Source organism: Neodiprion lecontei, chromosome 1, assembly GCF_021901455.1.
Source record: "Neodiprion lecontei isolate iyNeoLeco1 chromosome 1, iyNeoLeco1.1, whole genome shotgun sequence".
NCBI lineage: Eukaryota > Metazoa > Arthropoda > Insecta > Hymenoptera > Diprionidae > Neodiprion > Neodiprion lecontei.
The window spans coordinates 21,413,556-21,437,050 of record NC_060260.1 but is presented as its reverse complement, the minus strand read 5'-3'; the positions used below and the strand labels follow the sequence as shown (position 1 = coordinate 21,437,050).

General features: G+C 42.0%; 3 protein-coding genes across 3 annotated transcripts; 1 reads left to right on the top strand and 2 right to left on the bottom strand.

Annotated features, from left to right (window-relative positions):
- The first annotated feature begins 5,094 nt into the window (after positions 1-5,094).
- LOC107221204 lies at positions 5,095-7,707 on the top strand. Its single transcript, XM_046746643.1, has 3 exons — positions 5,095-5,885; positions 5,967-7,364; positions 7,470-7,707. The coding sequence occupies exons 1-3, from the start codon at positions 5,095-5,097 to the stop codon at positions 7,705-7,707; spliced, it is 2,427 nt and encodes an 808-aa protein (XP_046602599.1).
- Positions 7,708-14,029: 6,322 nt separating this feature from the next.
- LOC124296604 lies at positions 14,030-21,350 on the bottom strand. Its single transcript, XM_046746642.1, has 3 exons — positions 20,934-21,350; positions 18,903-20,840; positions 14,030-14,041 (listed from the first exon to the last, which is right to left on the bottom strand). Exons 1-3 carry the CDS (start codon positions 21,348-21,350, stop codon positions 14,030-14,032), a joined length of 2,367 nt encoding a protein of 788 aa, XP_046602598.1.
- A 608-nt stretch (positions 21,351-21,958) lies between these two features.
- Positions 21,959-23,227, bottom strand: LOC124296603 (vicilin-like seed storage protein At2g18540). The gene has a single exon (XM_046746640.1). The coding sequence runs from the start codon at positions 23,225-23,227 to the stop codon at positions 21,959-21,961; it is 1,269 nt and encodes a 422-aa protein (XP_046602596.1).
- Between the last annotated feature and the right edge of the window lie 268 nt (positions 23,228-23,495).

Here is a 23,495-nt window from a genome sequence, read left to right as displayed (position 1 = left end):
TGAGTCGCGAAGTTTTTGGAAAAGAGCGCCAGGACTAGAGTCACGCATCCGAAACTACGAGAGGGGACGCTTTAGCGACCAGCGTAAGATATTTCAGTTTTTTTTTTTTGTTTTTTTTATTTTTCGAGCTACAACGGCATCAGGCAAGAAGTCGACACCGAATCCGAGGAAAGTGCGAAGTGGCGGACTAGCGACAATTGCGAAGGAAGGATGTCGAGGCTGCGGAGGGGGAGCCGACGCAGATCCCCGCATCGCGGGAATCCAAGGTGGACGCGATTCCCGCTGGCGGCCGGCGCGCCGCAGCCTCTTCCCCTTCACCCCGCCAACAATTGACCAGCGAACTTGCGACGGACCGACTCGCGACGAGGGAGCACCACGCTCACCGCCAAGACGTCATGGAGCTGCGCGGAGGACGAGATTGCGAGCTAGCTTTAAGTTCTGCGCAGCGATGCTATCGAAGGTGCGCGTCGAGTTGCGCGATCGACGAAATCGATGACGGATCGATTATTGCGTATTCTTGGGGGTATGACGTCACGTGTGGGATGGCGTATCGAGATCCGTGTTGCGGCAGGTGGTAGGTTTTTGAAACCACTCTAGTTCTGGCGGTCGTGATTAGTAGTCGCGTGTTGGGGGAGTTTCGCGAAGCAATGGAGTCGCCCAAAAATCGCGAAGGGAATGGAAAGGGGGTTGCAAGGATGTAGAAGGTAAGCGCTGCTTCTATCCCCGCGATTGAATTTCGAGCATAATTGTGAAAAGGCTTGCCGAGTAACGGATAGCCGTTTTGGATTTGCGTTGTAGAAAAGTACTCGAAATTCTTTTGCCGATTCTCTTGCTTGATGACCGTAGCCTGAGTACGCGGGTTAGAGTAAAGTAAATTTTGAGTTTCTGAAAAAGTTGAGTAGAGTCACGGGTTTTAGTTGAATCTTTCTCGTTAGTGAAACCAAGTATAGCCGAATTTCGCCGTACCGGGTCGAGCCGCGTTATCGTTCTTTTTTTTTGTGTCACCTCTCGAGTAGGTCGGGAAGTACCGAATTGGAGTGCTCGGATTAGCGGGTAACGTTTTGGGGAATTTTGAAAAGAATTAAGTTCGGATGCGTTGTGATTGCGTATAGTTTAGGTTACGTTTAGTTGCGCCTGCATTGAGTTCCGTACCCGTTAGTTAAGATAATGTAGGTTGAGTTGAGTTACTTTGAGCTTGTGTATAGTTGAAGTTAAATGTAGTGGTGCTTGCGCTTAGTTAAGTTTACGTTTAGTTAAGATAGTGTTTAGTCGAGGTTAGGCGATGTATAGTCGAAATTGCCGTTGCGTTGCGCAGCAGTTGAGACGTGAAGTTTGAGCATGGTGTTTTAAGTTGCGAGACCTGACGGCGCACCGTCGAATAATTAGTTTTAGTTTCGTTTCGAGCAATCATCGCCATGGAGAACAAATGGCGAATTTGCGAATTGAGAATTGCGTATGAGGATGTTGCGATCGTCGAGTGACGTTTTGAGAATTGCGTATGAGGATGTTGCGATCGTCGAGTGACGTTTTAGTTAGGGAGCCGCGAGCTCATTAGAGTAAGAAATAGAGTAGGTTATGTGTAATTTTCTGTTTAGTTTTAGACTCGCGATGAGCGATTTTTGAATTATATTTTTTTTTTGTTTTGTATCACCGCTATTATGAAATATAACATTTTATTTTACTTTTGTTAAATAGTGTGTGTATTTCGAGTGTCTCTCTCTCTCTCCAAAAATTACCCCTCCCCTCTCCGCGGTACTGAGCTATCGGGCGTATGCCCGAGGAATAGCGTATTAATGATTTCGAGGCGTGTTAATCACGCCAGGCGCCCAACAAAAACTTTGCGATATTGTTTTAGATCCAGGGTACATCGTGGACGCCAAATTATTGTGCACGCGGTAAGTTCTCGGTCATTTTCTCCGAGTGACCGAGGAGCGGGAAAAATCCACGTCACAGTACATATATTTAGATTACAGTGTTTTGTCGTCTGTCGGTCGTGAATTTACTGTTTCTTACGCGCGGCCTTATCTGGGCTTCGATGATTTGAGGGGGTTCGCGGATTGAGCGTTGTCGGGCGCGTCTAGAATCTACGATTTCGGGTTACAAACAAAAGTAAAAGAAATCTGCTCATTTATTCTCCATTTTTTCGGTCCAGAATTTATCGTCACGTTTTATTTTATCAAAAATCAATCCCTTTGACGTCCAAACTATAAAATAGCACCACTTCCTATTCGTAATGTGTAGAAGACCTTGGACCTGATACATGTAATTATGAGAAAGCTCTAACTTGGCTTTTCCACCGATTATTTTCGTCTCAAATATTAATTCTGTATCCCAAAAATCTATCGAGGGAGCGCAGCGAGCGAGCAAAATTTTGAAATGTTCAAGCGAAATCCCACAAAAAGTACTGATATCCCCAAAAAGCATCTCTGTTGCAAAAACCTTTCGCCAAGTATATTAATTTGACAGCCACCCACAAAACAGCCACCTACAAAACTGTCATCAAATCAGATACTGCTGCCAAGTATAATTTATTTAGAAGCTAATGATGATTTTGATATACTATAACGACAAAAAAAAATTGAAATCAAAATTGATATTGAAAAAAAAAAATTGGAGATAGTGGTAAAGGCGGGCTTTTTTAAAACAAGCACAAGAAAATACAAGTCGAGCTATATCAATGTTGTAATGGCAATATAAGCATGGGCCCGCCAGGACCACGTACTCCAATTGTTTTTTTTTTTTTTATCAAAATTTACGTTTTTTTTTTTTAGAATTTCAATAATGACTTCAATTTTTTTTTTTTTTTTGTCATCATTAGTTATAGTATATCAAAATCATCATTAGTTTCTAAATAAATTATACTTGGCAGTAGTATCTGATTTGATGACAGTTTTGTAGGTGGCTGATTTGTAAGTAATGTGTGCATGTATAATTACCCCAGAATTACGTCAAGTTTATTTCTAAAAACAAAACGCGCGTATTTTAGTGGCCTAATACGTACGCGCCGTATTTACTTTGTATGAAAAATTCTGCCAGGTACATTGTAATTTTACCTTGGATACTTAGGTAGTCACAATAAGTGATAAGAATATTCCTTATGATCGACAAAGTGTAAACACTCATGCTAATTGCCGAATATCGATTTCGATCATTTAACCTGAACACGTAACAAATTGATGACATATTTTAGCGACTAATGCAAACCGGGCTAGTACCACACGTCACAATGCATTCTAGTTTATATTTTCGTATGTATAAAAAAACTAGAGAATGAATGTATACTGCTATTATGAACAGCACTATCGGCTCTTGAAAGTACCTTCTTAAATCAAAGCCCTGCGATTGTTCGTACTCAAGTGATTGAATCTCGAAGTCACAGAGGGTGCACCATCAATCATATAAATAATTCGATTTACCTCATTTTTTCCTGAAATTTAGCCAAAATCTTTATGCCGGGTCGTTTCTTCTTCTCCAAAGACACATTCCCTCTCTTCTTAGCCATCGCGGGAATAAATACTGATTCGAAATAATAAAAAACACTGTAGAAAAACACAAGCAAAAATAAAAGCGCGGAACACTATCCACGTGCCGAGCGACGAGGATTCGAAGGAGGGGAATTGTAGTGGGGGGTGTTGAGTCTACTCTCCTCGCCTGTAATTCGCATGGTCACCCGCCAACGCAGTCGTGGCGCTAGCAGCCGCCCGCCTTTTGCGCGAAAAATTTGCTGTTTTATGCTTCGTGATTTTCCTTCTCATTTCCTCATTTTTGAAGATACTTAGGTTCTTAGGGAGTCATTTTGAAGATAAAGAATAGATCTGTGTCGCCTTTTTCGCCGAATTGCGAAAAAAAATTCACTTTCCGCTGTGTTTCACTTCAAACATAACGTACTTTCAAGTACGTTTTACGCAAATCTGAAAGCGAAATCGAAAATTCGGCAAAAAAGGCGACACAGATCTATCCTTTACCTTCAAAATGACCCCCTAACAACCTAATTATCTTCAAAAATGAGGAAATGAGAAGGAAAATCGTGAGTCTCTGTTTGCGCGCGCTCTTCGAGGCATAGGCAACGCCCTTAACGGCCTTGCCACACAGAGCTAAGGACGTGTCACGATCACGATAAGTTCACGTTACAACAATTACAGCACTCGTGCCTGATACGCAAATCGATCGGGAATTAATACCAATCCCTCCAAATATCAATCTGGCCGATCCCGGCTTTCATAAACCGGCACCCGTTCAAATGCTCATTAGCGCAGGACCGGCATTATCTCTCCTGTCAATCGGGCAGATCAATTTATCCTCACCTGGCGGGCCAGATCTTTACTTACAAAAAACGCAACTTGGATGGGTCATTGGAGGTAATGTGGCTCCTGCCATTAAACCACAACCGGATTTTAGATGTTATCTATCCAAAATTCCACCAGACATCTCTGCATTTTGGGAAATCGATGAAGGTCCTTCCAACAAACATTTATCTAACGAGGAACAAGCCTGCGAGGATCATTTCTCGGCCACTGTGAGCCGAAACGAGGAAGGCCGATACATCGTCGCATTGCCGTTTAAGGCCAATAACAAGCTTCTCGGGAAGTCACGCGAAATCGCTCTAAAACGTTTCTATAGTTTAGAACGAACATTCAAGAACAACCCAGAATTGCGCAAAAATTACGCCGCGATCATTCGCGAATATTTAAACTTGGGGTTCCTGTCAAGGGTTTATGATGCCCGGGAAGAAGGGTTTTACCTGCCCCACCGCGCAGTCGTCAAGGCAACAAGCCTTACGACAAAAACTCGAATCGTCTTCGATGGATCAGCTGCGTCCACTACGGGTGTCTCTCTTAACCAGACATTAATGGTTGGCCCGACAATCCAAGCTGATCTTTTTACAATTTTATTGCGCTTTCGGACCGACAACTATGTATTGACAGGTGATATTGAAAAAATGTACCTTCAAGTACAAGTGCGGCCCGAAGACTGTAAATATCAAAGAATTCTGTGGCGTGACGAGCAAGGTCAAATGATTATGAGCTGAACACAGTCACCTTTGGCCTATCAGCCTCTCCGTTTCTGGCCATACGAAGCTTGCATCAATTCGCAATGGACGAAGCGGAACAATTTCCCTTGGCAGCAGACATCCTCCGACGGGACTTATACGTCGACGACCTGCTCACGGGAGCTCCGACCCTCGAAGAAGCGACCAGACTTAGAGACGAAAGTATTGCTCTATTGCATCGAGGCAAATTCAACTTGCGACAGTGCGCGTCAAATTCGACTGAACTCCTGTGCGGTCTGACGGATCAATCGATCAATTTACAACTACAATCCAGCGATGACAAAACATTGAAGACTTTAGGCATTTATTGGAACTCACAGCAAGACGCCATCATTTATACTGTGAAGAAAATTGCGATTCCCAATAAGATTACAAAAAGAATTATTCTTTCCGAAGTCGCGAAAATCTTCGATCCTCTGGGACTGCTCCAACCTGTCATTGTTACGGCTAAACTTATCATGCAGCAATTATGGAAACTGGAGCTGGCTTGGGATGAAACGCTACCCGCCAATATTCACACTGCATGGGTCGATTTTTCGTCACATCTTTCCGAATTACACAACCCGGCATTCAGGCGGAAAATATTATCCAGCAAATCCGAAAAAATACAACTCCATGGCTTTTGCGATGCTAGCGAAAAGGCATATGGAGCTTGTATATATTTGCGATCAACAAACTCTTCAGGAGAAGTGTACTCGCAACTTGTCTGCGCGAAATCAAGAGTCGCTCCAATGAAAAAGGTACAGACGATACCCCGTCTCGAACTTTGCGCGGCTAAGCTGCTAACAACCCTCTATAGAACCGTTATGGAGGCGCTCAATTTACGAATAGATCGGTCGATATTCTGAACCGATTCTACGATTGTACAACACTGGATCAACACATCCCCCCATAAATTGAAAACATTTGTCGCGAGTCGAATTGCCGAAATACGACAAGCTACAAATCCGGACGATTGGAGACACGTACAATCGCACGAGAACCCTGCCGATCAATTATCTAGGGGTCAATCGCCGGAAGAATTTGTACGAAACGATCTCTGGAGAACGGGTCCATCCTGGTTAAAGGAAGAAGAAAGCACATGGCCGACCTTCAAGATTCAAATTCCAACACTGGACGAGGAAATGAGAAAGGACTCGTGCTTCACCGTTGCCGTCAACAACCACGAAATTCTCGAGCGATATTCTTCGATTGACAAATTACGACGGATCCTATCGTATTGTTTACGAATGAAAAAGGATAATCAATTTAAGGGCATTCCTACCGTTCAAGAGATCCGACAGACGGATCAACGGATAATCAAATTGGTTCAATCTGGCAGCTTCATGCAAGAACTCCACGATCTACAGAACGGAAAACCCCTCAACTCGAAAAGTCGGTTGTTATCACTCAGTCCATTCCTCGACGAAGCCGGAATTTTACGTGTCGGAGGAAGACTGCGACACGCAGACATATCACACAATCAACGTCATCCTATTTTACTTCCAAAGTCGAATCATATAACCAACCTCATTATTGAAAACGACCATCAATCTCATGGCCATGCAGGCGTCCAGTCTACTTTATACAGCCTGAGACAACGTTACTGGATAATTGACGGACGAAATCAGGTTCGCAAAATTATACTTCGATGTGTAAAATGTATGCGAGCAAAGCCACCAACCATAAACTATATTGTGGGGCAACTACTGAAAGACCGGGTTACAGAAGCACGACCATTCAGCAACGTTGAGGTGGATTATTGCGGTCCATTCTACATGAAGGAAAAACGATTCCGAAATCGAGCCCGAGTCAAAATATACGTCGCGGTTTTCGTGTGTCTCGTAGTCAAGGCTGTTCATCTCGAAGTCGTCAGCGACATGACTTCTGAAGGCTTCATCGCTGCTCTTCGCCGTTTTGTAGCTCGACGTGGAAAACCTTCGATCATCAGCTCGGACAACGGGTCGAACTTTGTGGGAGCAAAAACCGAAATCGAAGACATTCAGAGGTTACTTGGTTCAAACGAACATAACACCAAGGTGCATAACTTCTTATTGGAAAAGGAGATCAAATGGAAATTTATCCCTCCGTCATCACCACACTTCGGTGGCATCTGGGAAGCAGCGGTCAAATCTTTTAAGCACCATCTGAGACTGATCCTCGGAAATGTTCTTCTCTGCTTTGAAGATTTCAACACTCTCGTAGTTGAGATCGAGAGTATTTTAAATTCGAGACCGTTAGCCCCTTTATCCTCGGATCCTAACGACCCCTTAGCTCTTACTCCTGGTCACTTCCTTATTGGCGAACCCATGACTAGCCTGCCTGAGATTGATTTGTGACTATCCACCTGGAAACACGTACAGAAACTCAAGCGAGATTTCTGGTCAAGATGGCATAAGGAATATGTCAATGAGCTCAATGTTCGACATAAATGGAACAGGGGAGACTACACCGTCGACGTTGGATCTGTTGTCGTCATTAAAAACGATAATCTTCCACCATTACAATGGCACTTGGGTCGCGTCATCGCAGCACATCCGGGAGCAGACGGCATCATCCGGACCGTCCAGGTTAAAACGGCGACTGGGACCTTTGATCGAAGCATTAAAAAATTGGCACCACTGCCCATTGAGAATATTGAAAGGACAATCGCATCTACGAGCAGTGAAAAACTCTAAACCGATTATGTAACCTAACTGCTAACAATGTTGTTTTTCTTGTTTGATCGGTAACCCTCTCAACGGGGGGAGTATGTTGCGTATCAAGCAGCAGCTAGGCTAATAGACTGTAGTTAGCGTAATATCGTTGTAATGTCTTTCAATGATTTCTGTTTATATCTAAATGTTCACCCGATGGACGGTCAGATGCGAAACATGCTTTCGTACCTGACCGCCATAAACGAAGGGCATAAACCCTTCATCTGACAAGCTGGCACACTCTATCTAACAACTTCTGCTTTTTTAGTCTGCGTGCCAGCTGTCAGTAATATAATTTTATTATAGAGTGCATCCTCGTTTTGAGCCTACGCACATTTTTTATGTTCTTGGTATGTTCGCCAGATTTTCCATCTGGCAATTTAAATTACCACTCTTCCGTGATTGGCGATCTCTGGACCTCCTTCTTGGGTTTTCCGGTCTGCTTGACCAATCATCGGTCTCATAACATTCGAATAACGAAGTAAGCGTCAACGCCTTCTTCTCTAAGGATCTCGAAATTGTCAATCACGGAAGTCAGTCTAGCAACAACCACAGAACGAGTAACGTCACATCCACTATTTGACTTATTAACTTCTTAATTCTTCTAAATCTTCGTTGTAACAACCATACACGTGAATAAAGCGTTAAGTTTCTTAAAATAAAGCACCGCGCAAGATAAAGTTGGCGCGCGGGTTCCCGTGTTGGCGTGACGTCCCCTTTTCTCCACCAAAGGGGTGACGAGACTTACACCCTCGTCAAGTATCGTACCAACGTCGCGAGGAGACGGGACAATGTATTTGCATGAAAAGTTAAAAAAAAAAAATTTCTTTTTTTTTTTTTAACATAAACCTGTATGGGTGGTGAAAAAATTTAATTTATTAATTCTTACAGCTTTTGTTATCGCATCAGCTACCATTTCGTTCGTTGGGACAAAATCTAATGTGATAGTTTTTTGGAGTACATGATCTCTGACAAAAGACATTCTTACATTTATGTGTTTAGTTTTACAACTATAATTCGCGTTTTTGATATGATCAATCGCTGGTCGACAATCAGATTTTAAATGGATAGGACTATTTGATATGATGTTTAATTCAATGGTCAATTCTCTCAACCAAATGATTTCTTGGGTTGCATCTGACATTGCTACAAATTCTGCTTCTTCCGACGAAATACTGATCAAAGTTTTTCTTGTGGAACGCCAGCTGACTGCGCCTCCTTGCGTAATAAAAACATAAGCCACGACTGGTCTTGGATCTTGCAGACTTTGATTATAGCTAGCATCGCTATAGCCAAACAAATCCTGATTCCCTGATTTGACATAATACAGTCTGTATGATGCTGTGCCCTTTAGGTATCTAAAAATTCGTTTGACTAATTCCCAATGCTTCTCGGTATAATTGGAATTAAAATTACTAACAGCACCAATAGCGTATGCAAGATCAGGCCTTGTCCGTGTAACAGTTGAATTTAGCCGCCAAAGCAGTGACTACGGGACTCAGTAATAGGTAGGTCCGTAGGGAGCGGGGCTTTCACCTAAACGGTTATATGACAGATGTATCGGAATCGATCGAGAAGTGTAAGCGATAGACGACGGATGAGCGGTCGATCGTCATCAGAGTGCGCTCTAAAATAAAGAAATCATAACGAACGAATAAATACAACCGACGAAAAATGAAGTAAAACGCATACGGATTCTATTGCGAGGACGAAGGACTCGTAGCAGCGACCCATCTTTTACGGATTCCCGATCAAGGAAAAACCACCTAGATATGACGGACGAGGGGAGTCAAATTGGCCGGGCACGGAATTAGCGAGCGCAACTGAGGAAATGGAAACTGGGATTTGAAGAATATCCCCAAAGACACGCTTATGATAAGTTTTATATTCTGGCCTGTACCATTTTATCTGTAATTTTACGAGTATGCCGTTTATGGAATTGTTATTGTCCTAGATGCCCGCCGTGCCCATTTTATTTATACAATTTATTTATTATTTTCTCTCATATTTATACTTTTCTTTTATTCGGTTTCCATTTATAGATGCATGTCATTCGGTCATACCGACATCCGAAATTCCGTTTTAAATAAAAAAAATAAAAAACAATAAAAAGTAAATTGATAGCGGATGATTTTTGTTAATTGCGAGAGGCTCCGCAGTTGGAGTTAATCCTGGTCGAAGCAAACCGCGAAAACGAAAAGACCGTTACATCCATTGTAACAAATACATGAGACTACCAACCGCTGATTGATAAGGTATGTTTGCTGGCTTTCGCGTATCCTTTTGTCTTGGTGCAGGAAAATCTGTTGTTTCTATTGGACTCGACACTGAATTACAATCACTCATGCCGAACTTGTGCAAAAGGGATTCTACATAATGCATTTGATCTAAGCTTATCCAACCGTTTTCTTTATCGCGACTTATATTTACTCCTAAGAATCTCTTCGCTTCACCTAAATTCTTTATGGGATATTTCTTAGATAAATTATCAAAAAGAATTTTTACACAATGTATACTATTTGTGAACGTAAGAATGTCGTCGACATAAATAACTGTAATTAAAATGATATTTTCATCGATATAAAAATATACGCATGGATCTTGCCTGGACTGCGTCATATTCATCAATTTTGAATCACCATCTATCTTTTTATTCCATGCTCGGCCACTTTGTTTTAAACCGTAGAGTGCCTTGTTTAATAGATAGAATTTTCCTTCAATACCCTGTTGCTCATAGCCTTCCGGCTGAGTTAAATAAATCTCTTCATCCAACTCACCGTGAAGATATGCAGATTCCACATCGAAATGAAAAATATCCAAACCTTTTCTAGCTGCATAGGCGAACAACATGCGTAGAGTCGTATAGCGCACTACTGGCGAATACGTTTCGCTGTAGTCTATTCCTGGAACTTGGTCGAAACCGCGAGCGACGAGTCTCGCTTTACAGAAAGCATTACCCCTTTCATCAACCTTTTTCTTATAGACCCACTTGCAAGTTATTGGTTCTCGATCGATAGGCAAGTCTACAAGTGTCCAAGTATTATTTTTATTTATCGAGCTCATCTCCTTATCCATCGCTTGGATCCAGGAAGATTTTTCAGGACTCTCGATCGCTTCTCGGTATCTTGCAGGAGTGGAATCGATTTGGACCATTTGATAATCATCAAAAGAATTATTACTATCAATTGATTGATTTGTTTCTAAAGTACTATTCGCTGAAAATGGATTTGAACTAGACGTCGACGAAAAATTTGTAACGTAATCTTGTAAATATGCTGGACGTTTTTTATCTCTAGTAGATGTTCTTCTACTTACAGGTTCAGTCGGTTGTTTAGCCTGTTCATCGGCACCTATCTCGTCCACGTTATCGCGATTTTGATTTCGTTCGAGATTCGGTTGATCAATCGTTTCTGACTTTTCTTGAATAGGTAGTAAAGCGATATTTTTAGAATTATTTTGAACATTATCAACAGAACATTTAGAATTTACAGATTTTTCAACAAATATTACATCCCTACTTACTAAAATTTTTTTATTCACAATATCCCAAAGTCTAAAACCTCTTTGACTCGGGCAATAACCTATAAATTTACATTCTACAGATTGAGGATCTAATTTTTTTCTTTTCTCCGACGGCACTCGAGCGAACGCTTTACAACCAAAAATTTTAACGCTCGTTAAGTCCAGAAGTTTACAATTCCAAAGTTCTTCGGGAGTTTTCCATTCAAGTGCCGCGTGAGGGGACCTATTATATAAATAAGCGGCCGTCGCTACGACATCTTTCCAAAATTTACTTGACAAATTCGCATCTATCAACATGCAACGAGCTTTATCTAGTAACGTACGATTTAGCCTTTCCGCTCGGCCGTTTTGCTGAGGATTACCTGGAATCGTTGTTTGAATATTTATTCCTGCTTTAATACAAATATCCTTAAATTGTTTATTTAAATACTCAGTACCGTTATCTATTCTTAGATTAATAATTTTACTACTCGTTTCATTTTCAACTAAAGATTTAAATTGCAAAAACATATTAGTAACTCGATCTTTGGATTTAAGGAAATAAATTACTGATTTTCGACTGTAATCATCTATAAAAGTTAAAAAATATTTGTATCCATCATAAGACAAAGTTGGAACTTGGCAGACGTCTGAATGGATTAACTCTAATTTTTTACTGGCTCTATTAAAACTGGATTTAAAACAATGTCTTGGATGCTTGGCCATTGGACAAATTTCACAGAAAATTTTTTTATCATTTACTACTTGAATATCTACATAATTACTTAACAATTTTTTCAAAGCATCAACATTTAAATGAGCCATTCTCCGATGCCATAATTCCAAACTTTCTCCTTTACTTTGAACCTTCTTCACTACTGCAGGGCAACTGAAAATAGATTTAGAACTATTTATTTTATCATTCTTAATATCTAAGACATACACACCGTTTTTACTTTTATTTCCGACAATAACAATATCTGAACGCTTATTAAAGATCTTACAATCTTTCTCCTTGAAATCAATATTCCAACCCGATTTTGTCATTACACCTACGGATAATAAATTCGAAGCCAACTCTGGTGAATACAAAACATTCTTCAATTTAATTAATACTCTCTTATTATTATGATGCGTATACAGATTTACATCGCCCTCTCCGCATACCTTGAGCTTCTGTTTATTCGCTACTATTATTATTTTGATTTTCGAATCACGCATATTCTCGACATACCTCTATTATTACACATATGCCTCGAAGCAGCTGAGTCTATCATCCATGAGTCGCTACTACATGTGCCCATCGCTATCAGCGACACACTCGCATACTCAATCTCGGCGCTCTCGTACTCGTCTTCTTCATCATCGCCTTGAGCTGCCATGGCACCAGACCCATCTCTCCTGTTGTTACCGCTGTTGTTATTGTTTTGACTCCCGTTGCTGCTATTACCACTAACTCGACGACAATTCCTTGCGTAATGTCCAGGACGGTTACATCTATAGCAAATTAATGATGATCTGCCTCTCTGAACGCCTCTTCTACCTCTGTTTTGTTTGTATCCAGCGTTTGCGCGCGAGAAGAATGCCAAGTCATTGTTTTGTTCCGTTGAAAACCACTTAACATCTTGTAAAATCTTTGTCTTCACCAAGTCTGTCGTTAGATCAACCTTGGAACTTTCCAGAGCCATGACCATGGGTTTGTATACTTCAGGAAGACCATCCAACAGAATTGCTCCTATTACTTTGTCCGGGAACTCCAAGCCGATGCTCTTCAACTGGTGAGCGGCCGATACAATTGTATCAATATAATTTTCTTCGGACGAACAATTTTCGAGCTTCGTGTCTGTAACCAACTTTATCAGTTGCAGACCTCTGGTCACTCCTGTATCTGAATCGGTTTTCTTTAGAGCCAACCACACATCACGGGCCGTATTCAAATCTCTTACGTGTCCATATACCTGCCGCTCGACCGCAAAAATGATTTTGGCGCGAGTTTTCTGATCTTTCTGGGGGTCGGTAGGAACTGCCGCTGCATCGTCGGGATTAATAAAATCCCACAAATCTTCGTGAGTCAAGTAAGCTTCCATTTCCACTGCCCAATCATCATAATTTTCGCGGCCTTTCAACTTTTCAATTGTCTGAAGCCCGCTCAACGACGTACTGGCTGCCATATTGGTTTTTCACTTTTGAATAAAGCGTCGATGAGCTAATCACTGACTTTTCGCGTTAAACCTTCGTAACTGGGCCCATAACTTGATATAGGTTGTGGAAGTAAAATGAAGAATGTACACAGGATATTTTATTTATTTATACTGCAGTTTATTTTAATTAAGACCCGGATCTTTACTAATATTATGTTAAATACAAATGTTGGCTATCCAGCAAACGCTGTGTTCAGAGCTAACTCGCAATACGCACTGAGCCGATCTACCTGCCGGTACGCTACTGCTCAGCCTACACACACACACACACATACGTACTATACCTACTCTTACCTATGAACATAAACAGAATATATGTATATATATACAAATAATATCAACGTTCAATTTATATTTCAACAGTTTAACAATAAGTAATTTTTAAAGCAATGCTCTGATTTTTTCGGAGAGTTTTCCATGTTGTTCTCCAACAAGTGATGACGAAACAAATTCTACTTACGGCGAAGGTCTGTAAAATAAATAGAAAATTACAAAATCCGATTTTCAACCTATTGCTGGTGATATGCTAACGTCAAAATCTTGCCTCGGAGAAGACCTATGGATTGTTGCAAACAGAACACTTTTCAAGCTTTCGAAAGATCTTACAATCTTTCCTGTATGTTATTTTGACGGAGATGTCGTACTTCGAAGCCTTGACGTGTCCAAACTTCTTGCCTCGACCTTTGACGCATTTATTCGAGCGCTAAACTGTTCAGCATAAAACCATCCGGATATAATTAATAAGGATTTGATTACAAATAATCCAGAAAATCCATCTTTAGATGATATGAGTCGTTAGTTTCTTATATCGAATTTAAATTTGTAGTTAATTAACATCACTTTTCAAAAAAGTTTTATGAGTGAAACGAGGGATTGACGTGCAATACATTACGTTTAATTGTTATCAAATTACTTTACATCGTCGAAACCTTATTTAGATACTATTTATCAATGTAACTTTTTGTCTATGTATATTTGCATTGTATTTTCCAACTATTAGATTGATACTGTAACTTCTGTCTTTTCGACTTTCACCATACAACTAGTAATTAATTGTCTATCGAATCGGTCAATGAATGATTTTTATTGATATTTATTCATAATAATTTATAAATTTCACTTCCTCAATACTACAACACACAGTAAACTTTCAACTTACATCCTGAACCACGGAATTGCAAATCATATCATCATTACTATACGCAGGAACTTCTCGCAACAAAACTTCCCGTACTGACTGGTAATTTGTGGACCCTTCGTATATATTTTGACAATATTTCTCCGTGAAAATAGCAAAAAATAATTGTTTTGTCATGAATAACATCGTAAAAATATGAGCGTTTCCTATAATTCCAACTAAAAAATATTGTAAAAGCTTACGAGGTCTCCGCAAATTACCAGTCAGTATGGAGATTCTTGTTACAAAAAATTTCCCGATGATAATATAGTTCACTTCCTTTAAGAAACAAAACTTAAAAATACCCACTATCCTATAGCTAAAATTCAGGAATTGAAATTATTACACAATTGTATCCTGTGGGTAATTATTATTAGGGACTACCGGCAAAATGCTGAAATTCCGGGTAAAATAGTGTCGACTCTATCGGGAATACATATTCTCAAACTCGAAATTTCTAATAATTAACACGGACACTGCCACAAATGTTTAATAAAGCGGACAGATACGGGCAATTATAATCTGGGCATGGTAATAAATTTCCGAACAATCTTGTGTTTGGGGGTCAGTGTATAAAATCGCAATCTAACCAGGTAATATAAGTAGAAGTTGAAAAAAGGAGCCATGAACATCTTTAATTTTTTTTTATCATTACTTTTGTGATAATGAACGCCTGAGGTTCATCGGAGTTTGTTACAGCATGGACTTGAACAGTAGTAACAATCGAGTGATACCTTATTTCCAAAAAATGTTGACAAGTGATATTTTTGTGCAAAACTGTCTGGGCTTTCCGATACAAATAAACTACATTTTTAAAAAACCACGAAAATCTAACGTAAATTAATAAATTATTTTTATACGTCAGCTGCATTTTCATTCGCAATGAAGGTATGAGCACGACTGGAGACATATATCTTCAGTATGGTACGGTATGGGTATCAAAAATATGTACACAAAGTACATAAGGTACATTATATATGAACAACTACAAATCTTGATTCTTTGGTTAACTACTTCGATTGTTTCTCCTGTCTTTTGCATGAAGAAAAGGTTTCTAATCCTGTTAAGAGTAAAGCAGGTGCACGTTTATTGTGCATCTATTTAGATAACATTATTTTTGTCGATTTAATGGAGTTAGATTAATATTGCTGAATTTGACTCAAAATGAATTTGCATAATTAGAGTATACGGCGTCCCGACGGGATTGTTCTTCTTCTTCTTGCCAGTGGGTATTCCCCAATCGAGGATGTGCCAAAGTACTCTTTAATTACTCCTGGTATCTCCAGGACTTTCAAACGTGAGTTGACTTCACTCAAATATTTCCGATTATGATTGTTCCAAAGTGCCACTCTTTAGACTCGAAGTCTCTCCACTCATGGGTGTGTCTTGATTAGGTTAGACTGTGTGGCTGGGTTCGGAGTAAGTTCAACGAAACAAAAAAAAAAAAAACACGCGGGATAGGACACTGAAACAGACACATGGTTGCATTAATTATTTGACAGACGTTGGTTGATTACAGGTTTAAATTGCTTTTGACAATAAAGTCGGCCAAAACAATGATAACGTGTGTTGAGTGTTTTAAGAATAAGATTTGCAAATCATAGCCATAAACGATATTGTTTTTCCGAAAGAATTCTTTGAATTTAACTCTAGGAAGATTAAAATAGGGACATTCCCAAAATAGGTGATCCGGCGATACGACAGGGTGACCGCACCGGCACGACTGCTTAACCACCAAGCCCATCCTGGCTAGGTGCTCATTAGCATTAGTATGGCTGGATTTAATCCCATTTATTAGTGCAATCTTCCTTCTTGCAAGAAATAAGCCCTTGAACCATGGTTGATTAATAAATAGACCCGCCATTGCACATTCATTAACACCTTTATGGCGACCTACGTCGAGGATGCTAGTTGTGTTGTTGACATCATGGCGCTTCTTGAGAGATGTTTAAGATCCGCCCAAAAAATTTTATTACTGAATTCGATTGACTGATCCCCTACCGACCGAGCGGCACGATCGGTTAATTTATTCCCTGGTAGACTTATATGGGAAGGGATCGATACCAAAATGCACTAGCCCCTGAATTCCTGTATTTCGAATAGTTTTTGTTTTATATTAATCAAGATTGGGTTAGTTCCATTTTTCATCAGGGGGTGTTCCAGAGCTAAGATGACACTTGGTGAGTCTGTGAGAATTAGTGTTTTGAGGTAACCGTTGAGTCTATAAGGGAGAGGCCGTCCGTCGTCCGGGGGGACCAGCGCTGCGGAGAATTTAGGTTGTGAAGAGAGTTTGGAGCCGTCACAATAAATTTGAAAGAAGTTTGGATAGTCGGACTTACAAATCAACTTTAAACTTATGGAAGGAGATGGAGCTCCTTTAAGAGGCACACCTAGTGTGACAGCCTAAAAAAAAAGACGATTTTTGGGAAATAAAAAAAAAAAAAACTACCGTATCAATTATTTTCAAATTTTAAGGGTATATTTATACATATTTTAAGAATACACAGTAAAATTTTTGAAGAAAAAAATTAAATGTTTTTCGAGTTACACGTGATCTCCGACGGCGCTGAAAAAAAAGGTCCTCCACTGCTGCAGTGATTCCGGCATTCTCCGTGGATGAAACCTAAAAAAAAAAATTCTCGTTCAACTAGAAGATATTGTCCGTACATTGACCTACGGTCCAAAAAAAAATCAAAAATTGACAAAATGGCGGCTTTTTTTAAAGAAAAGTTGGACAATATCTTCTAGTTTAACAAGAATTTTGTTTCTTTAGGATTCATCCACGGAGAAGGCCGGAATCACTACAGCAGTGAAGGACCTTTTTTTTCAGCGCCGTCAGAGATCGCGTGTAACTCGAAAAATGTTTAATTTTTTTCTTAAAAAATTTTACTGTGTATTCTTAAAATATGTATAAATATACCCTTAAAATTTTCAAATAATTGATACTGTAGTTTTTTTTCTTCAAATTCCCAATATCTTCTTTTTTTTAGGCTGTCACACTAGGTGTGCTCCTTAATGTTAAATACAATGGAGGTGTTCGTCTCGATTCGATTAAAAATAGCCGGATATTCCAATTCATAACATGTGGGAATGTTCGAGGATCTGATCCAAGACGCAGCGCGCCTTATCGAAGACCACATCTTATAGACATAGGAACCCTGTTAGGTGGGGTTCTGCCCTTGCCTATCAAGCAAGATCTCCATCAGCTGGAGCTTGTGGATGACCAAATTGTCCTGACAAGAATAGGTTCTGAAAATATAATTTTTAGTCAGCTCTTGTCTCCTTACGTAAAGAGAAGGAATATCGCTGAGGTGTAGTGCCACATTATTTGGAGTAGTTTTAATACATCCCAGACAAATTTTTACAGCTGAGGCCTGTACCGAAAAATTGAGCCCCCCAATCCAGGAGAGCTGTCACAAATCCCATGATTATTATCAAAATAGTTGCGGGATGCCCTCCCCATGTAAGGCTCTAAATAGCCTTCAAGACTGCTTTGGTCCTATTATATTCAATATGAATTGCCCAAAGAAGCTTCCTGTCCAGGTGAACGCCTAAAAATTTCACTGAAGGCCCATTGTGAATCGTGGAGTTATTGAGTTGTATGCTGATAGGTAAGTTACCAAGAAGTCTCCGAGTAAACACGCAAAGCTGGGTCTGTTTGTGCTGATCGTTAGGCCCTTGTGTAGGAGCCAGGAGCTTACGGAATCTAAGGACGCTGAAATCTCATCCAGGGCAACCTGAAGTTCTCGGTGGGAGGAGTGTATTGCCACATCGTCAGCATATGTGAGGACTTTAGTATGTATGTATGTATGTAATCTTTATTGTTCCCCTTGGGGTTACAAGGACTTCCCTTTTCTTCTTCCTTTACAATATTTTTTTTTTTTTTTTTTTTTTTACATGTTTTCTTAACCTATTCTTACCCTAATTCTTACTTCCTACCTTATCCTTACTTATTTTCTAATTGCCTGTGTCCTGTGCCATTGCCTTGCCATTCCCTTACTTTCCCTCTTATCCTTTTCTTACTTTTTATCCTTATCTTTACTTAACCTTATCCTATTTTACCTTATTCTATTCCCTAATTCGTCCTTATCCTAATCGACTTCCATTTCCCATTCATATCTCACTCTTTCATTCTCTTGTACATCCCTGATCCTTTCCAATTCTCTCATCCAGACTTCTCCCCCCCCCTCCTCACCTAGCATCTCCCTCACCACCTCCTGCCAGCTTTCCTCCCTTCTATCCCAGCCTACGCACCTTTCCCATACGTGCTCCCATGTTTCCTCCTCCCCCCCGCACACCCTACACCTTCTCTTTTCCTCTTCTTCCCAGTACCTTGCCTCCTTCATCTCGCTTCCTAACCTAAATCTTGCCACCCTTATCCACCTGCTTTCTCCCCATCCCTTTCCCAGATATCCTGGTATCCCTTCTCCTTTCACTAGCCTGTACCATCTGTTGTACCTCGATTCCCTTATTTTCTCCCACCTCTCTTTTCTCTGTTCTTCCCTCTCTCTCTCCTCTATTTCCCTAAACTCCATCTCGCCCCTCTCCCTTCTCGCGACTACCTCTCTACTCTCTGCTCCCCTTTCCGCAAAGAAACTTTCCCTTTCTCTTTCCCACCTCGATCCCTGCCTCCCAGCTTCTGCCTTGTCCCTTATCTCTTCCCAGCATCTCCTAGCTAACTCGCTACCCTCCCCTCTCTCCAGCTTCCTTTCAAAATTCCATGCCCTTCTCCCTGCCCTAATCCTTAGTTTCTCCCTCTGTAGTTCCTCCCTTACTAAATATCCCGGTGTTCTCCCATCCACTCCTAATGTCCATCTCAAAAATCTATCCTGTACCGCCTCGACCGCCCTCCACTCTCTCCACCCCCATATCTCCGATGCATACTCTATTACCGTCCATACTAGCCTGTCAAATAACCAAATCCTTTTTTCCCAATCCCTCCCAAACCTTCTTTTTCCTATTCCCCATACCTGCCTCATTACTACCCCTGCCTTCCGTACTCTCTCTTTCACCTGTGCTTCCTGTCCCCCATTGCACTTTACTCTATACCCTAAATAGCTGAACTCTTTCACCTCCTCTATCCTTTTCCCTTTCCATCTCCAATCTATGTTTTTCCTTCTACCGCCTCCTTTCCTAAATCTCATAATCTTTGATTTCCCTACATTTACCGTCAGCCTTTTCCTATCCATATACCTTTCTAACTTCCTAATCATTACCTCCATTTCCTCTTCACTTTCCGCTAGTAACACCATATCATCCGCATAAGCTAACGTGCATACCCTGCCGCCTGCTAGCTCCACCCCCCCAACCCTTCTCCCTCTCCCCATTTCCTCTTCTAAGTCCGCCAGCAGCAGGTTGAACACATGCGGACTGAGCGGACATCCCTGCCTTACCCCCCTCGCTGTCCAAAACGCCTCTCCTAGCTTACCCCCGCTCCTTACTCGACTCTTTGTTTCCTTGTAAATTTCCTCTATCCTTACCCTTAGCCCTTCCCTCACCCCTCTCCTTTCCATAGTCTCCCACAGCACCTTCCTGTTCACTGAATCAAAAGCAGCTTTCAGGTCCACAAAAAACGCCACCATCTTTCCCTTATCCTTTCCCACCTGCCTATTGATTAAATAGTTAAGAACATATATATTGTCAATGGTGCCCATGCCTTTTCTGAAACCCGTTTGGTTTTGCGGTATCAAGCCCTTTTCTTCTACCTCTCTTTCTAACCTATCCGCTAATGCCATCGCATACACCTTATATAGAGTTGGCATCAAAGTCACCCCCCTATACTCTTCTACCCTTTTCCCCTCCCCCTTCTTAACTATCGGCGCTATCAATCCCTCCCTCCAATCCTCTGGCCAGCCCTCCCCCACCCAAACTCTGTTACATGTTTTCCATATCCACTGCTCCATTTCTTCCCCCCCATACCTCCATACCTCGCTAACTATTCCATCCCCCCCTGGTGCCTTTCCATCCCTCAGCTTTCCTATCACCTTTTTAATCTCTTCCCTCTGCAGCTCCCCTTCCCCGTCCCCCTTCCTATTTACCGACTCCCCGCCTTCTGTTACCTTGCTTTCTACCCCGCCTAATACTCCCATGAAATACTCCCTCCACTCCTGATCTCCTATTTCTTCATTCACCCTCTTCCACTTCTTTCTTTCCCTATTAACTATCTCCCATACCTTGCTTTCTGTCCTTGCTTCCGCTGCTTCTTTTATGAATCCCTCATTTTCTTTCTTTTTCCTCTCCTCGCATAGCCTATTATATTCCCTTCTTTCCTTTCTATACGCGTCCCCTTCCCCCTCCCCCTTTCTCCATTTCCTTAGACTCTGCCTAACTTCCGCTTTTTTTCGCCTACATTCCTCGTCCCACCATCCCTTTTTCGCTTCCCTCCCCCTCCCTCCTACATCTAAGGCTCGTCTAAACTCCCTTATTCTTTTCTCTATCTCTTTCCCTACATCCACTTCTCCTATCCCCTCCCATTTGACTTCTGTTCTAAACCTCATCCTACCCTCCTCCGTCCAGTCTCCTCTATTAGTTCCCCCTACTCTTTTTCCCTTCCTTGTCCTAGCCACTGCCCCCCTCAACCACACTATTACCGGGTGATGATCCGAGTCAACCCTATCCCCAATCTCTATCCTTTTGACCCTATCCCTCACCTCGATGTCTCCTATAGCGTAGTCTATCACTGTCACCCCTGCCCCTCCTACATACGTAAATTCCCCCTCCTCATCCCCCTCTATGTTCCCGTTCATTATTGTCCATCCTGTCTCCTCTAAAAATTGCACCAGCTGCCTACCTTCCGAGTTTATTTTCCTGTCCTTTGATTTCCTACTCCTACTCTCCTCCTCTCCTTCTTCCCAGCATCCTCCCCCCTCCTGCCCTGTCCTTGCATTAAAATCACCCCCCACTAACACTTTTACCCCTCCCTCTATCTCTTCTGCCCGCTCCTTCAATTCCCCTATCTTTTCTTTGAGGTCCCCATTTACGTATATTCCTATTACTACCCATTTTTCCCCCCCTACACTTATTTTCCTTTCTATCATGCCCTCTTTTACCTCTTCCCTCCCTCCCTCCCCACTTACTATCTCCCTTCTTACCCCTGATAGCATTCCGCCTATTGCTCTTCCCTTCCTATTTTTTCGAACCGCATACTGCACTTCCCATTTATACCCTACTGGCAACTTATTTCTAATCCTTTCCCACCCCTTCTTTTCTATCCATGTCTCCATTAGAAATATTGCATCCCACTCCCCTAGCCCCCTCCAGAAATCTTCATCCTTTCTCGCGAGCCCCGCCACATTCCAAAAAGCTACTTTCCACCCCTCCCTTTCTGTCTCGCCTACTCCCCTCTCTCTCCTCCTTATTTCCCTCCCCACCTGCCTCTGTCCCCCCCCACTACCCATTCCCCCGACTGCCTTTCCCTACGTACCCTTCCCTGTGCTTCTATACTTCCCTCTTGTCTTTCCTCGCTTGCTGACCTTTCCCTATCGCTTTCCCCCACTTTTCCCCTCCCCTCCCTTTGCCCCCCTTCCCTCCCCTCCCTTTGCCCCCCTTCCCTCGCTCTCCCTGTACCATCCCTAAGCACTTCTCCTATCTCATCCCACTTCCACATTTTCCCTTCTATCCAGATCTTTGCATACCCTATTCTTACTCTGTTTCCCCTTCTCTCCTCAATAGCTGCTATCTCCCTCAACTTCCATTTCATTCTTCTCTCTGCCCAGGTGAGATCCTCGTCTATTCTCTCCTCCCTCCCTTTGAGTAGGCTTTTTCTTCCCATTACCTGCCTCTTTTGCTCCCTATTTCCTAGTCTTGCTACCCATATACCCTTTTCTCCCCCCTTTTTCGCGCCTACCTCCCACATATCCTTTACCTCAACCTCTACCCCTATCAGCTGCAAAATCTTTTTCAACTCTTCCTTTTCTCTTCCCTTCTCAAGTCTCGCTCCTCTCAATACTATATTTCCCCTTCTTTCTTCCCTTTCTTTCCTCTCTATGGCCCACTCCATCTCTTTTAATCTATCTATTGTTACCTGCGCCACTTCCGCATTTCCCTGTACCTGCCTTTCTCCCCCTCCTTCTGCACTCTTCTTTTCTAATTCTATCAGCCTCTCCTTTACCCTTTCCATCTCACCCCCTCTCCGCTCTTCTACCTCTTCTAGTCTTTTACCTAGATCCCTTATCATTTCCTTCATCTCCCCCCTCTCTACTTCCCACTGCTCTTCCCTTCTAGCCATTTCGCCTTTAATCTTTTCCACTTCTTCCCTGATCCCCCTTCCCTGCCCTTTGACCTCCTCTAGACCTATCTTTAGCTCTTCCCTAATCAACCTTAACATATCTTGTATACCCCCTCCCTCTACCTTCCCTTCCTCCCCTGTCTTACCCTCCGGCGATCGGTGCACTTTCCTGCTTTTCCCAAATACTCTTTCTCTTTCCTGCAACTCGTCTGCCTCTTCCTCCCCTTTTTCCCCTTCCTCCTCCCGCTTTCTCTTCCATAAGTCTAGCACCGTCGCCGACGATCCCAGGCTATGCCTCCTATCCCTCCCTAACGCTGCAACTGCCCCCGGCCTACCTTTCTTTTTCTCCTCCTCTTCCCTGTTCGCCCCTTCTTTTTGGCCACCCGCGTTACTCATACTATTTCTCTCCTTCACCGCTCCCTACCTTATCTATCCGCCGCCTACCTGTCTACTCTATCCCCCTTCTTACTCCCTAGGTGTCACTGCCTATTCCTATCTTATCCGAATCGTTGCCGTCCGCCTGCTCTTTCTGCCTAACCTCAAAACTCTCCCCCTTCTTTCTTTTTCCCCCGCCCTTCCCTTCTATCCCTGCCTCCCTATTCCCTTCACCCGACCGCCCGTCTATGTCTTCCCCGCTCCTTCTCTGCCCTATTTCCTTTTCTCC

What these genes read in the sequence shown, in the direction of transcription:
- LOC124296604 (XM_046746642.1), bottom strand. Translation starts at nt 21,350, where the DNA reads ATGAACGGGAACATAGAGGGGGATGAGGAGGGGGAATTTACGTATGTA. An exon ending in GTAGGCGAAAAAAAGCGGAA is followed by an intron (nt 20,841 to 20,933) that starts GTTAGGCAGAGT and finishes CTATGCGAGGAG; the next exon opens with AGGAAAAAGAAAGAAAATGA.
- LOC107221204 (XM_046746643.1), top strand. Translation starts at nt 5,095, where the DNA reads ATGGACGAAGCGGAACAATTTCCCTTGGCAGCAGACATCCTCCGACGG. An exon ending in CTCAATTTACGAATAGATCG is followed by an intron (nt 5,886 to 5,966) that starts GTCGATATTCTG and finishes ATTTGTCGCGAG; the next exon opens with TCGAATTGCCGAAATACGAC. An exon ending in AGCCTGCCTGAGATTGATTT is followed by an intron (nt 7,365 to 7,469) that starts GTGACTATCCAC and finishes TAAATGGAACAG; the next exon opens with GGGAGACTACACCGTCGACG.
- LOC124296603 (XM_046746640.1), bottom strand. Translation starts at nt 23,227, where the DNA reads ATGAGTAACGCGGGTGGCCAAAAAGAAGGGGCGAACAGGGAAGAGGAG.